Source organism: Macaca nemestrina, chromosome 2 (genome assembly GCF_043159975.1).
Source record: "Macaca nemestrina isolate mMacNem1 chromosome 2, mMacNem.hap1, whole genome shotgun sequence".
NCBI classification, from domain to species: Eukaryota; Metazoa; Chordata; class Mammalia; order Primates; family Cercopithecidae; genus Macaca; species Macaca nemestrina.
Window position 1 is genome coordinate 110,368,849 of NC_092126.1, and position 13,350 is coordinate 110,382,198.

The 13,350-nt window shown below is 60.2% G+C and overlaps 1 protein-coding gene across 5 annotated transcripts in view; it reads left to right on the top strand.

The window, feature by feature from the left end:
• Positions 1 to 11,029, top strand: part of LOC105480377 (neurobeachin like 2) — a 29,517-nt gene extending 18,488 nt beyond the window's left edge. For 4 of the 5 annotated variants that reach the window (XM_011739108.3, XM_011739110.3, XM_011739109.3 and 1 more), the window contains 32 exons: positions 14 to 176; positions 258 to 416; positions 614 to 773; positions 929 to 1,014; positions 1,188 to 1,706; positions 2,297 to 2,475; positions 2,575 to 2,734; positions 2,984 to 3,121; positions 3,215 to 3,574; positions 3,656 to 3,805; positions 3,930 to 4,087; positions 4,223 to 4,347; positions 4,440 to 4,575; positions 5,067 to 5,227; positions 5,328 to 5,644; positions 5,746 to 5,841; positions 6,229 to 6,353; positions 6,438 to 6,578; positions 6,746 to 6,876; positions 6,995 to 7,104; positions 7,203 to 7,320; positions 7,422 to 7,519; positions 7,590 to 7,706; positions 8,333 to 8,422; positions 8,509 to 8,618; positions 8,793 to 8,965; positions 9,070 to 9,164; positions 9,383 to 9,499; positions 9,596 to 9,754; positions 9,833 to 9,981; positions 10,317 to 10,452; positions 10,547 to 11,029. In XM_011739108.3, coding sequence (XP_011737410.2) covers positions 14 to 176; positions 258 to 416; positions 614 to 773; positions 929 to 1,014; positions 1,188 to 1,706; positions 2,297 to 2,475; positions 2,575 to 2,734; positions 2,984 to 3,121; positions 3,215 to 3,574; positions 3,656 to 3,805; positions 3,930 to 4,087; positions 4,223 to 4,347; positions 4,440 to 4,575; positions 5,067 to 5,227; positions 5,328 to 5,644; positions 5,746 to 5,841; positions 6,229 to 6,353; positions 6,438 to 6,578; positions 6,746 to 6,876; positions 6,995 to 7,104; positions 7,203 to 7,320; positions 7,422 to 7,519; positions 7,590 to 7,706; positions 8,333 to 8,422; positions 8,509 to 8,618; positions 8,793 to 8,965; positions 9,070 to 9,164; positions 9,383 to 9,499; positions 9,596 to 9,754; positions 9,833 to 9,981; positions 10,317 to 10,452; positions 10,547 to 10,648 — 5,038 coding nt within the window. In that variant the 3' untranslated portion in view covers positions 10,649 to 11,029. Of the gene's footprint in view, positions 1 to 13; positions 177 to 257; positions 417 to 613; positions 774 to 928; positions 1,015 to 1,187; positions 1,707 to 2,296; positions 2,476 to 2,574; positions 2,735 to 2,983; positions 3,122 to 3,214; positions 3,575 to 3,655; positions 3,806 to 3,929; positions 4,088 to 4,222; positions 4,348 to 4,439; positions 4,576 to 5,066; positions 5,228 to 5,327; positions 5,645 to 5,745; positions 5,842 to 6,228; positions 6,354 to 6,437; positions 6,579 to 6,745; positions 6,877 to 6,994; positions 7,105 to 7,202; positions 7,321 to 7,421; positions 7,520 to 7,589; positions 7,707 to 8,332; positions 8,423 to 8,508; positions 8,619 to 8,792; positions 8,992 to 9,069; positions 9,165 to 9,382; positions 9,500 to 9,595; positions 9,755 to 9,832; positions 9,982 to 10,316; positions 10,453 to 10,546 lie in introns of those variants that run through there. The other variant, XM_011739113.3, reaches the window with a different exon arrangement.
• The last annotated feature ends 2,321 nt before the right edge of the window (positions 11,030 to 13,350 follow it).

Sequence of the window (13,350 nt, forward strand, 5' to 3'; positions counted from 1 at the left end):
GCTGACCTGCCAGCCCGCAGCGGGAGCGCCCCCTGGCTGCTGACGACCTACGCACCGTGCAGACCTCCCTCCTGGGCCTGGCAAGGGAGTTCCTGGTGCGGAGCCTCTCAGCAGATGACGTGCAGGTCACGCAGATCATGCTGAACTTTTTGGCAGCCACAGGGGATGATGGCCAGGTAGGCTGGAGGTTGGGGAAGGGGAGGCTTGGGTGAGGGGGGCATGGGGGCCTGGCACAGTGTGAGACTCTGCATCCCCAGGTGGTGGGTGCGCTGGACCTGCTGCTAGCCCTGCTGCACGGTTCCCTGGCACAGGAGTCCTTGGCTATCTTTCTGTTGGAGCCAGGGAACCTCGAAGTGCTGCTGGCCCTGCTAGTGCGGCCAGGGTCGCTGCCCCTGCTGCCCGATCGAGTCTGCAAGGTACACCCAGCCCATCCCCTCCCCTGGCATCCCATTCACTGGGGCCCCTGCCTGGGGTTCAAGGAGGTACAGCAGGCCTTGGGCCAGCAGATGAAGCTGCCTTCAAGGGCCTCTTGAGCCACACACCTGCACGGTGACTTCCCCTCCTACAGTAACTCCTTCCACATGATGACAGTCCTCCGATGACCCCCACACAGATCCTGCGCAGACTGCAGCAGAACGAGCGGCTACCTGAGCGGAGCCGCCAGCGCCTCCGGCTGCGGGAGTGTGGTCTCCAGGGTCTGATTGCCTGCTTGCCTGAGGGGACTGTTTCCCCCCAGCTCTGCCAGGGCCTCTACAAGCTGTTCCTGGGGGCAGGTACAACCTGGTTACAGCCAAGTGGAGGGGGTGACATGTCAGAAAAACTGGGCAGGCAGGCAGGAAGAAGGAAGGTAGTGGCATAGGGGCCAGGGCTGGGCCCCACCCTTCCTAGTCGGGTCAGTCCCTCAGGTCCCCCCAACCCATCCCCCCAGATTGCCTGAACCTCTCAGATCTGCTGGCTGTGGTACAGCTGTCCCTCCAGGCTGACCTCAGCGTTCGCCTAGACATCTGTCGCCAGGTGAGCATGAGATGTAAAAGCTTTGGGGGAGGGGGAGGGTGGCTTCTACCCTCTGGCCTTCACCTTGCCTGTCTCATGAGGGGGTCTCTGGAGCCCTCCTCTGCAAAGGCCCCGGATGAGGGTCTGGGGCAGGCAGTTGGATGCGTCCTCACGTGCTGTGCTCTTGCCTGCAGCTCTTCCACCTCATCTATGGACAGCCAGATATAGTGCGCCTTCTGGCCCGACAGGCTGGCTGGCAGGATGTGCTGACCCGGCTATATGTCCTGGAGGCTGCCACAGCTGGCAGTCCCCCTCCTTCTTCCCCAGAGTCACCCACCTCCCCCAAGCCAGCCCCACCCAAGCCACCCACTGAGTCACCTGCTGAGCCTTCAGATGTCTTCCTGCCCTCAGAGGCCCCCTGCCCTGACCCTGATGGCTTTTACCATGCTCTCTCCCCATTCTGCATGCCCTTTGACCTGGGCCTGGAACGGTCTAGTGTAGGATCAGGCAACACTGCTGGTGGTGGTGGCGGCAGCAGTGGTACTCTTACTCCAGCCAGCCAGCCTGGCACTCCTTCCCCACTGGATGGGCCGAGGCCCTTTTCTGCTGCCCCTGGCCGCCACAGCTCCAGTCTCTCCAATGTGCTGGAGGACGGCAGCCTCCCAGAGCCCACCATTAGCGGGGATGATACCTCGAACACCAGCAACCCACAGGTGAGATGGGCCCACCCTCTGCCACTGCATGGTACCCAAGGGAGGACACTTCTGTTACACAGGGCTGGCAGTATAGCCTCTCCAAAGGTGTGGCCCTGTCTGACCAGGGTTGCACTGCCAGTCAGGCCTGTGCTGTCCCATCATAGCTTTCATCTGTAGTTGTGTTCCCAGAGGGCTCCTGGAACAGGGCGAGTCATGACGAGCCAGAGTGGGTGACACCAGCCAGGCTTCAGAAGGGCCCTCAAGAGAGCCTGTAGGGCAGAGACCTCAGAGGGTCCAAGGGCAGCAAACGCCAATGGCCCTGCCCTGGGCTTCTGGGTTTGGGGATGGGCCTCTGCTCGTTCTATGTGAACTGCCTCATCTCTTCTTGGGAGTCTGGCGAGACCCCAGGATTCTGCCTGGAACTCAGGTAGTAGCTGAGACCCCTAAACTGTTCTTCCAGGCCCTTAGTGCCAGGCTCACTGTTAGCCAAATGCTCTGCCTCCTGGGTGGCTACCCCAGGAGGGATGCTGACTGGGGATGGATGGGCATCAGCCTGATTCCCTCTGCGGCCCACAACCCATGCCCACATCACCCACCTGTGCCCACAGCAAACCTCTGAGGAAGAGTTGTGCAATCTGCTCACCAACGTGCTGTTCTCGGTGACGTGGCGTGGTGTGGAAGGCAGCGATGAGGCTGCCTGGCGGGAGCGTGGCCAGGTTTTCTCGGTGCTCACCCAGCTGGGGGCCTCAGCCACACTTGTGCGCCCACCAGACTGCATCAAGCGCAGGTGAGAGGGCAAGTCTGGAGCGGGAGGGGCTTCAGGGAGCCTCGGGGGAAGGAAAGAAGACAGTCAGGTAGACCCTTGAGTTCCCCACTCACCCGCCAGCCTCCTGGAGATGATGCTGGAGTCAGCCCTGACCGACATCAAGGAAGCCCCCATGGGGGTCCTGGCCAGCCTCACCCAGCAGGTGCTTTGGCTGCTGCGTCTGCTGCAGGACTTCCTGTGTGCTGAAGGCCATGGTAACCAGGAACTGTGGAGTGAGAAGGTGCGGCCCCTCAGAGAGGCGTGAGCCACATGAACACTCAGGTTCAGCAAGGCTGCAGGGATCTGGTCTGGGAGGTGGATGGGTACACGTGCGCAGTTGTGGGTACATCAGCATGAGTGCCTGTGAGCGTGGACTTGCCTGTGTGCACAAACCCTACCTGGCCCCCAGCGCACACTTTACTTTGCTCTCTTTCCATGGACTCCTGGCCTCCCTTGGTGATGTCTGTTGGGAACCCGTTGTCTGTGGCAGCTCTTTGAAGGTGTATGCAGCCTACTTGATCGCCTGGGAGCCTGGCCCCACCTGGCCAACGGCACAGCTGATCTCCGTGAGATGGCACAGATTGGCCTGCGGCTTGTGCTTGGCTACATCCTGCTGGAAGACCCACAGGTGAGCACAGGGTGAGCATGGGGGCAGGGGGCATGGGAGGTGTGGGGAGCTCCAAGAGTGGCTGGGTGCCACTCATCTCTCTTGCACCCACAGCTGCATGCCCAGGCCTATGTGAGATTGCACATGCTGCTACAGACTGCAGTGCCAGCCCGCCGCGAGGAAGCCTGCTATGTGCTCTCCAAGCTGGAGGCTGCACTGGGGCGGGCGCTGAACACCTCTTCCTCCGAGTCAGCCACTGATAAGGCAGGGCCCCCACCTGCAGCCACAGCAGCCGCAGAGCGCTGCTCCTGGCTGGTGCCGCTGGTGCGCACGCTGCTAGACCGTGCCTATGAGCCGCTGGGGCTGCAGTGGGGACTACCCTCCCTGCCACCCACCAATGGCAGCCCCACCTTCTTTGAAGACTTCCAGGCTTTTTGTGCCACACCCGAATGGCGCCACTTCATCGACAAACAGGTGCCTGGAGGTGGGGCCCAGGAAGAGGAGTGGGGACTGGGGCCCACATCGAGCACTGTTCTCCTCTGACCAATCCTCCAGGTGCAGCCAACCATGTCCCAGTTCGAAATGGACACATATGCTAAGAGCCACGACCTTATGTCAGGTTTCTGGAATGCCTGCTATGACATGCTCATGAGCAGTGGGCAGCGGCGCCAGCGGGAGCGTGCCCAGAGTCGTCGGGCCTTCCAGGTGTGCCACAGGGGTGGGGATGGGAAACTGATCCACACATGCGCCCAGGAGATGTCTCACAAGGTGGAGAAATAGGGGTAGGACAGGCAGCAGCCAGGGGACTGACCTATCTCCCCCACCCCAGGAGCTGGTGCTGGAACCTGCGCAGAGGCGGGCGCGCCTGGAGGGGCTGCGCTACACGGCAGCGCTGAAGCAGCAGGCAGCCCAGCACTCCACAGCCCTGCTGCACTGGGGCACGCTGTGGCGCCAGCTCGCCAGCCCATGTGGGGCATGGGCGCTGAGGTGGGCCGGGCTTGAGGCAGCGTCACTGTGGAGGGGTGGGGCTTGGGAGGGAGGGGTCACCTGGAACCCCAGACTGCCTTTGGGGTGAGGGATGGGGGTGTCTACAGCCTCCATGACGTGGGGGACATTCTGCAGGGACCCTCCCACCCTCCGCTGGAAACTGTCCAGCGCTGAGACATACTCACGCATGCGTCTGAAGCTGGTGCCCAACCATCACTTCGACCCTCACCTGGAAGCCAGTGCCCTCCGTGACAATCTGGGTGAGGGAGTATGCTGAGCTGGGTCCACCCAACTCAATTGTCCCGTGTCCCATCCTGCCTTGCTTCATCTGAGTACCCTTGGCCCCTTGCAGGTGAGGTTCCCCTGACACCCACCGAGGAGGCCTCACTGCCTCTGGCAGTGACCAAAGAGGCCAAAGTGAGCACCCCACCCGAGGAGCTGCAGGAGGACCAGCTCGGCGAAGATGAGCTGGCTGAGCTGGAGACCCCGTGAGTGAGGCCCTGGAGAGATCGGACTGGGGTGGTGGGCAAGGGGTCTGCTCCAGTGTGTGCATGCCTCTGTGGGATCAACTCCCTCTTCTGCTGCCTGACTACATCCCCCTGAAGGGACTGTCCAAAGCCAGATGGGGGGTGGGAAAGTCTCCTAACAGGGCTGAGTTGCTCTTTTAACAGCCAGGCACCCGAGGACAGCACTGAGAAACAAACCAGAGCGGGAAGGGGGCCCAGGGAGTGGGCAGGGGCTGGGTGAGGGGAGCAGGGGACAAGGGTTGGCATCCTGGCAAAATATTCAGAAGCCTAGTGGGTGGCAGGCTGGGGACAGGGGCTGGGACCAGTAGGTTCTGGACCCTAAACAGCCCCTCCCCATCTCTGGGAGTCATGAGAGTATATACCCCATGACTCAATGGCACTTGGATGCCCTTTGGGCTTGTGAAGAAGGGGGTCTCAGAGCCTAGAGCCTGAGGTGGGTTGCTGGTCTTTAGGATGGAGGCAGCAGAACTGGATGAGCAGCGTGAGAAGCTGGTGCTGTCGGCTGAGTGCCAGCTGGTGACGGTAGTGGCTGTGGTCCCAGGGCTGCTGGAGGTCACCACACAGAATGTGTACTTCTACGATGGCAGCACTGAGCGTGTCGAAACTGAGGAGGGTGCGTCCTGGTGGTGTGGGTTGGGAAGATGGCAGGGAATGGCTGAGGTCTGGGTGGGCCTGGGGTGAGTGATTCCTGTACCTGCTGTTCCTCCCCATAGGCATTGGCTATGATTTCCGGCGCCCACTGGCCCAGCTGCGTGAGGTCCACCTGCGGCGTTTCAACCTGCGCCGTTCAGCACTTGAGCTCTTCTTTATCGATCAGGCCAACTACTTCCTCAACTTCCCATGCAAGGTGGGCACGACCCCAGCCTCATCTCCTAGCCAGACTCCCAGGCCCCAGCCTGGCCCCATCCCACCCCACACCCAGGTACGGAACCAGGTGTACTCGTGGCTCTTGCGCCTACGGCCTCCCTCTCAAGGCTACCTAAGCAGCCGCTCCCCCCAGGAGATGCTGCGTGCCTCAGGCCTTACACAGGTGAGAGCCCGGAGTGTGAGGGATGTGAAGTTGGGACCCTGAATCAGGGGGCAGTGCTGGACAGCCCACCTGGCTCACATCTTGATTGCCCCTGTCCCCAGAAATGGGTACAGCGTGAGATATCCAACTTCGAGTACTTGATGCAACTCAACACCATTGCGGGGCGGACCTACAATGACCTGTCTCAGTACCCTGTGGTGAGGGCCTCACTCTGTACCCCTCCACCCCTGCCCCTCTGACCTATCAGCCCTTGGTTCCCCCAAGTGTAGGTACCTGCCAGTGGGCCAAGCCCTGAGCTTGGTCCTGGGTAGGTGTGCCAATGAAGAGCTGGCCTCTGTTCCCTGCCAACCCCCAGAGGTCCCCAGCCTCACTACCTTCCCCTCCCCACCTAGCCTCTATTCCTCAAAAGGAATCCTGTTCCAGGACAGTCCTTCTTGCTCCCCTGGGACCCCTCTAAGTGGTGCTCCCCCAACCTGTGGGCAGGTTCTGTACCCGCCTTCTTGAGGGTGAGGGTGAGGGCAGGGCAGGGTGGGCTGGTAGGCCATCAGGGCCCTCATGCAGCCCCTGCTTGGGTGGGCGGCCAGTTCCCCTGGGTCCTGCAGGACTACGTGTCCCCAACCCTGGACCTCAGCAACCCAGCCGTCTTCCGGGACCTGTCTAAGCCCATCGGTGTGGTGAACCCCAAGCATGCCCAGCTCGTGAGGGAGAAGTGAGCATGCGGGCAGGGCTGGGCTTAGCGGGTAGGGAAAGGTGAGGGGAGGGCTTCTGCTGACATGTCCAACTGTGGCCCCAGGTATGAAAGCTTTGAGGACCCAGCGGGGACCATTGACAAGTTCCACTATGGCACCCACTACTCCAATGCAGCAGGCGTGATGCACTACCTTATCCGCGTGGAGCCCTTCACCTCCCTGCACGTCCAGCTGCAGAGTGGCCGGTACAGCCCAGGGGCTGGTGGGCAGACTAGGGAGCAGACAAGGGGAGGAGGCTGGTCCTCCCCACATCCTGGGCCCACCCTTGGCTCCCTTCTTCCCTCCAGCCACAGCATCTCCCTCCCTGTTCCCATTCTCCCCACCTCACCTTGGCCCCATGCCCCTCCCCCAGCTTTGACTGCTCCGACCGGCAGTTCCACTCAGTGGCAGCAGCCTGGCAGGCACGCCTGGAGAGCCCTGCCGATGTGAAGGAGCTCATCCCAGAATTCTTCTACTTTCCTGACTTCCTGGAGAACCAGAACGGTAGGCGTGAGGTGCTGGCACTGGAGCAGGCAGGTGTGGGGATGGAGAGCAGATGGTGGAGTGGCCAGGGGGCAGTTGGGATGGACAGGGAGACAGCTGACGCAGTCCTTTGTGCCAGGTTTTGACCTGGGCTGTCTCCAGCTGACCAACGAGAAGGTGGGCGATGTAGTGCTGCCCCCGTGGGCCAGCTCTCCTGAGGACTTCATCCAGCAGCACCGCCAGGCTCTGGTGAGGAAGCAACCACAGGCAAATGGCAGGCAGCCGGGGTTCTGAAGGTCATGGGGGGTCAGCCGTCCCTGCACTGATTGCTGCCTCCCTACTCCCAGGAGTCGGAGTATGTGTCTGCCCACCTGCACGAGTGGATCGACCTCATCTTTGGCTACAAGCAGCGGGGGCCAGCTGCCGAGGAGGCCCTCAATGTCTTCTATTACTGCACCTATGAGGGTGGGCAGTGTGCTGGACTCTAGTCGGGGCCAGGATAAAATCAGGAGGGGTGGATGCAGAGGGCACGTGGGGAGCCCTGACTGCTCTGCCTACCTTCCCAGGGGCTGTAGACCTGGACCATGTGACAGATGAGCGGGAACGGAAGGCTCTGGAGGGTATTATCAGCAACTTTGGGCAGACTCCCTGTCAGCTGCTGAAGGTAAAGCCAGCTTAGAGGATAGTGGCCAGGGATGCCCACGCCATGGTGCTGACCAGCCACTTGCCCACAGGAGCCACATCCAACTCGGCTCTCAGCTGAGGAAGCAGCCCATCGCCTTGCACGCCTGGACACTAACTCACCTAGCATCTTCCAGCACCTGGACCAACTCAAGGCATTCTTTGCAGAGGTGAGAGGAAGACAGGACCTCAACTTTATATTATGTGAAATGGGTTTAACCCCACTGTCCTTACCAACCACTTGGGGCAGATGGGAACCCTAATCAAGGTCACTGATTTCAAAGCACCTTAGAAAATGAGCTAAACATGGGAAGAGTATTGGGGCAGGAGGGGTGCCCTCCTCATCAGGGCCAGGATAAAGTGTTGACTCACCTAACAAGCTCTGAAAGCCTTAGGGAGATCAGGAGGGAGGAGATCTGTCCTTGGACCCCTTCCATCGCCTTCCTAGGCAGGAACATTCCTGAATGTTGCCCCCAGGCCTGACTTTTTTTTAGGTTTCCCTCTCTTCCTGCCTTTGGGCTAGGGGGACAAGGAATAACAGGGTGGGAGGACCAAGGTTGAAACTAAGTGTGATACTCTGGAAGCACCTTCCATGTCTGTCCCAGCTTCTCACCCACTTTCTGAGATGCCCTCCTAAAGTCTCTGCCTGTTGCTTGGAGGGACCTCTGCATCTGTGATACCTACTCCGTGACCCCTGGGGACTGAGTTACGGTAAAGGAAGGGATGATGCTTCAGGGAGAAGATAGTGTAATCTGATAGTACTCAGGCATAGCTAGGCCTGCCCTTGTCCCTGCAGGTCGTCAGTGATGGTGTACCCCTCGTGCTAGCTCTGGTCCCCCACCGGCAGCCCCACTCCTTCATCACCCAGGGTTCCCCAGACCTGTTGGTAAGTGCATTGTGCAGAGCCCTAGCTCAGCTCCACTCCCCCTCTGCCTCTGCCACAAACCCATCTCTGCCCCCTCCTGCCTTCAGGTGACCGTGAGTGCCAGTGGGCTGCTGGGTACCCACAGCTGGTTGCCCTATGACCGCAACATAAGCAACTACTTCAGCTTCAGCAAAGACCCCACCATGGGCAGCCACAAGTAGGACAGAGGGCTGTGGGTGGGGTGGGCTACAAATGCTCTGCACCCTGAATTATTCCTCTCCCTAATCAGAATGTAGGCCAGCTGCAGGGGAAAGGTCTGACCAGGCTCCCTGAGGGCCTGGGTCTCTTCCATGTGGCCTGGCCTCACTTGTCATCCCCCTCACTGGGTCAGGACGCAGCGACTGCTGAGTGGCCCATGGGTGCCAGACAGTGGTGTGAGCGGACAAGCACTGGCAGTGGCCCCTGACGGAAAGCTGCTATTCAGCGGTGGCCACTGGGATGGCAGCCTGCGAGTGACTGCACTATCCCGTGGCAAGCTGTTGAGCCAGCTCAGCCGCCACCTTGGTATGAACAGCCTTGGAGGCACGCAGGTATGGGGCCGGGTTCTGAGGCTGGCCGGGGTGGATGTGATTCCTCCATTTTGCCTGTACCCTCCCCTTCCCGTGCAGATGTAGTAACCTGCCTTGCACTGGACACCTGTGGCATCTACCTCATCTCAGGCTCCCGGGACACCACATGCATGGTGTGGCGGCTCCTGCATCAGGTGTGCCTGATGGGCAGCTCTGTGGGGTCCCCATAGCCCAGACCTACAGCCCATCCATCCCTCGGTGGCCTTCCGGTCCTGCCCTCCTGTCTTTCCCTTCCCTTTGCTACCATGAGCAAGTCTGGGGTTCCATGACCCTCCAGCTCTCTAGTCTTGGACAAGGCCTTCGTTTCCTGAGCCTCAGGGGCCAGTCCTAAGCCAACCCTGGTCATCCACAGGGTGGTCTGTCAGTAGGCCTGGCACCAAAGCCTGTGCAGGTCCTGTATGGGCATGGGGCTGCAGTGAGCTGTGTGGCCATCAACACTGAACTTGACATGGCTGTGTCTGGATCTGAGGTGTGTGTATGCATGTGCCCTGGGGAGGGTGAGTTTGCTGGGCAATCCCCCTGGAGCCCAGATTCCTGCCCAGGACCCTAAGTTGCCTTCCTGCAGGATGGAGCTGTGATCATACACACTGTACGCCGTGGCCAGTTTGTGGCAGCACTACAGCCTCCGAGTGCCTCAGTGCCTGGACCTATTTTCCACCTGGCATTGGGGTCCGAAGGCCAGATTGTGGTACAGAGCTCAGCGTGGGAACGTCCTGGGGCCCAGGTATGGGGAAGGGGTACCCAGCAAAGATGGAGGGGCAGTTGGGATCCTGTCCTTGCTGACACTCCCTGCTTCCTCCAGGTCACCTACTCCTTGCACCTGTATTCGGTCAATGGGAAGTTGCGGGCTTCACTGCCCCTGGCAGAGCAGCCTACAGCCCTGACGGTGACAGAGGACTTTGTGTTGCTGGGCACCGCCCAGTGCGCCCTGCACATCCTCCAACTAAACACGTAAGCCCCCCCCCATTTATGAGTTCATGGCCCCTGAAGGTTGTGGTCATTGGTGTAGAATAAAGCGGGGGGGATTCCCCCTAGGAATCCACACACCATACATGTTTGTGGGCACATATTTCAAGGTTTGTTACCTGTCCCCTCATCTTCCCATAGGGAGGTCTTGCCCTGGGCCTCGGCTTAGCCACAGTTGTGAGAGATTTCTTTGTGTATAAAAGTTTCAATTTAGCCATCCTTAAAATGAGGACAGAGAGGGTATATGGGATAAGGGATATCTGCTGGTCGCAAAGCCCCCTTGCAGTCGCAAGCTGGTGTATATCCCCTCTCCCTTCCAGACTGCTCCCGGCCGCGCCTCCCCTGCCCATGAAGGTGGCCATCCGCAGCGTGGCCGTGACCAAGGAGCGCAGCCACGTGCTGGTGGGCCTGGAGGACGGCAAGCTCATCGTGGTGGGCGCCGGGCAGCCTTCTGAGGTGAGGATGGGGCGAGGGTGGGGAGGCCCCTCGAACGGGGCGGGGCGCAGCGCGGCGGTCCCAGCTGACCCTACTCAACCCTTACGCCCACCAGGTGCGCAGCAGCCAGTTCGCTCGGAAGCTGTGGCGGTCCGCGCGGCGGATCTCCCAGGTGTCCTCGGGAGAGACGGAATACAACCCTGCTGAGGCGCGCTGAACCTGGCCAGTCCGGCTGCTCGGGCCCCGCCCCCGACGGGCTTGGCCCGGAAGGCCCCGCCCAGAAGTCGACGGGAACACCCCGGGGTGGGCCGCCCAGGGGGTGGGCGGGGCCCCACTCTGCACAGCTCAGGGATTGGCGGGCGATGTTACTCCCTCAGGGATTGGCGGGCGGAAGTCCTGCCCCTCGCCGGCTGAGGGGCGGCCCTGAGAGTCAGCGCTGGCGTCTGCGGCCGTAGCAGCACTTTTTGCACAGTCTGGGTCGGGGTTCCCCGGCTTCCAAGTCCCGGTTTCGTCAGAGCACGAGGGCCGCCTGTGGCCTTAATTCCTAACGGCGGCCCCGGTTCTCCCTTATCGGCAATAAACCTGGCCTAGTTTTGTAGCTGCTCTGTCTCCGACTGTGCGTGCGCGCGCGGCGTCTCGGGTCGCGGTCTCAGTCTGGCCTGGCTCGCGTTCCCTTGGCCCGTGACCCCCTCTGGGCTCACTCGCCCCCCTCCGCGTGGCCGTCGCTGAACTGGGGCCTCAGTTTCCCCGGCCGTGCAGCCCCTGCCCCACATCTCGCCCCGGCTCGTGGTTTCCCCAAGATTCCATCTCTTCATCCGGTCGCCCTCTCACGCCATTCGTCCAAGACCGCAACCCGGCCAGGCGTCCCGCAAGCGCGTTTGCATTCCTTCGCCGGGCGGGGGCGACAACACCTGAGGCCGCGCCCCTCCAGCTTGGCCCTGCCCCCTCATTGTCTTGCCTACTTCTTGGGCCGCCCTGTGGCGCTGCTGTGGTCGCGAGGTTGGGGTTGGGGGCCAGAACCACCCCAGAGACTCCACGTTGTCTTCTCGGAGGGCTCGGTCGTGCCCTGCTGAGTGGATCCATCCTGGCGGCCACCGGTCAGGAGGAGTTAGGGGCAGAGCCCTTGCTGAGTGGAGGGAGCCGGGGGCTGCCTCTCTGTCCCCCATCTCCAGACTCGTGATCCTGCAGGTGTTGTGTGTGTTGGTGTCGGCGTGTGCATGAGAAGTCAGGGTGGTGTGGGTGTGCAGGGTGGTTGCATTGTGTGTGCGTATTCGTGGGCCTGGAGACGGATGGGAGGTGGGACGGGTTCCGTCCCCGCTGCTCAGAGTGGGCTGGGCGGAAGCCAGGCCTGTCTGCTGCTGCGTCCTGGTCACAAGCCCATCGACCATCCAGGATCTTGCAGGGTCCCTTAATGTAAGTGACACAAATGTACACACTCCACATGTGGCAAGGGCCACCAGGTCGCACACACTTGGCCACAGCACTGTGTTGCTGACTTAGCCATACACATGGGGACATGGTGTGGGATAGACTGGTACCCAGTATGTGGTGGTGGATACTGGGGAGTTGGAGGGCCTTCCCGGGTGTCTCCTCCATTCCTTGTCTCCAGGCAAGCTCTCCTTAGTCTAGACGAGGAGCTTCTCTTCCTCAAACCTTAGGAAGTGGGTCCCATCAGATTCAGCCCTATAGGATCCAGGTAGGACTGAGTAGTCCTATCCTTTGAGTCTTAGGCCCTCTCTGAATTTCTGGATGAAGCAGGATCAACTAGGGGATCTCTGGGCCCGTATCCTCCATTCCCTTGCTGAACCCACCAAGTTAGCATTCCACCCAGTTCCTGATCAGGAGAGGGCTGGACACTGACCCTTGAGGAAGGACTGCGAGCATGGTCACTGCAGAAAGTCCTCCTGCCTTGGGGCTTCAGGATGTTGGGTTCCTGAGCTATAGCTGAAAAGCCTGGCAGTGAGCCTCCCACTGGCCAGTACGTCTCTCCAGCCTGGTTCTGGCTAAGATGGAGCTAGAAGGCATGTCTCCCCTATCCTCCCTACCATCCCTGGACTCAGACCAAGTGTTTCGCAACATCTTTGAGACAGGGTGGTTTCCAACCTGTTTTCCATCCTGAATTGTACCTGACACTTCTAACTTTGGCCAGCTGGGACCACCTCTGTCACCTCCACCCCATCTGACACAGGAGGAAACTGGTCCAGCGCTAGAGTGAATCAGGTTGAAGTGAGAAAAGGGGGACAGACTACCCCAAGGGACTGCCAACGTCAGGCCTGGAGATTTCCCCCATATTCCTCCTGCACACAGCCCTTTTTGGACTGAGAGAAGCAGCTCCCAGCTCCCCTGCCTGGGGGCTGCCTAAAACTCTCTAACCTCTTCTCCAAGAAACAGCCCCAGGGAGCATTACCCACTAACAGCCATGCTTCACAACTCTAGCCACAGCAAAGGCCTGGCCTATGTGGGTAAGCATCCCTTGATTCAGATCATGGGCACCAGGCAGGCTGAGAGGTACCCCAAGTGGGTAGGTCACACCCAAGTCCAGCCACAGGTTCTGGAGTCTCTCAGATCCTGTGTACCCTGACTGCACTAGATCGGGAGGACAAGTCGCTTCCAGGCAGAAGAAAGCAACAACACTTCCTTTCCAGTTCAGCTTTATTTTGCAAAAATTTACAAGGCCTCCTTTGCACAGAGATGCTTGTGGGGACCACATGAATCAATGTGCCCTCACAGTCCAGACTTAGTGGCAGAGACCGGACATAAGTGCCATGGTAGACAGTGCCATGGTCTTTCTTCCTGTGCCCTGGATAATTGGATAAAAAAAAATTGGATTTAGTGCTGTGGTAGACAGGAGTGCAAATGGACCCCCAAAAGGAAGAGATCGAGGAAGTCTTCCCAGAGTAGAAGATTTTTGCCAGTATG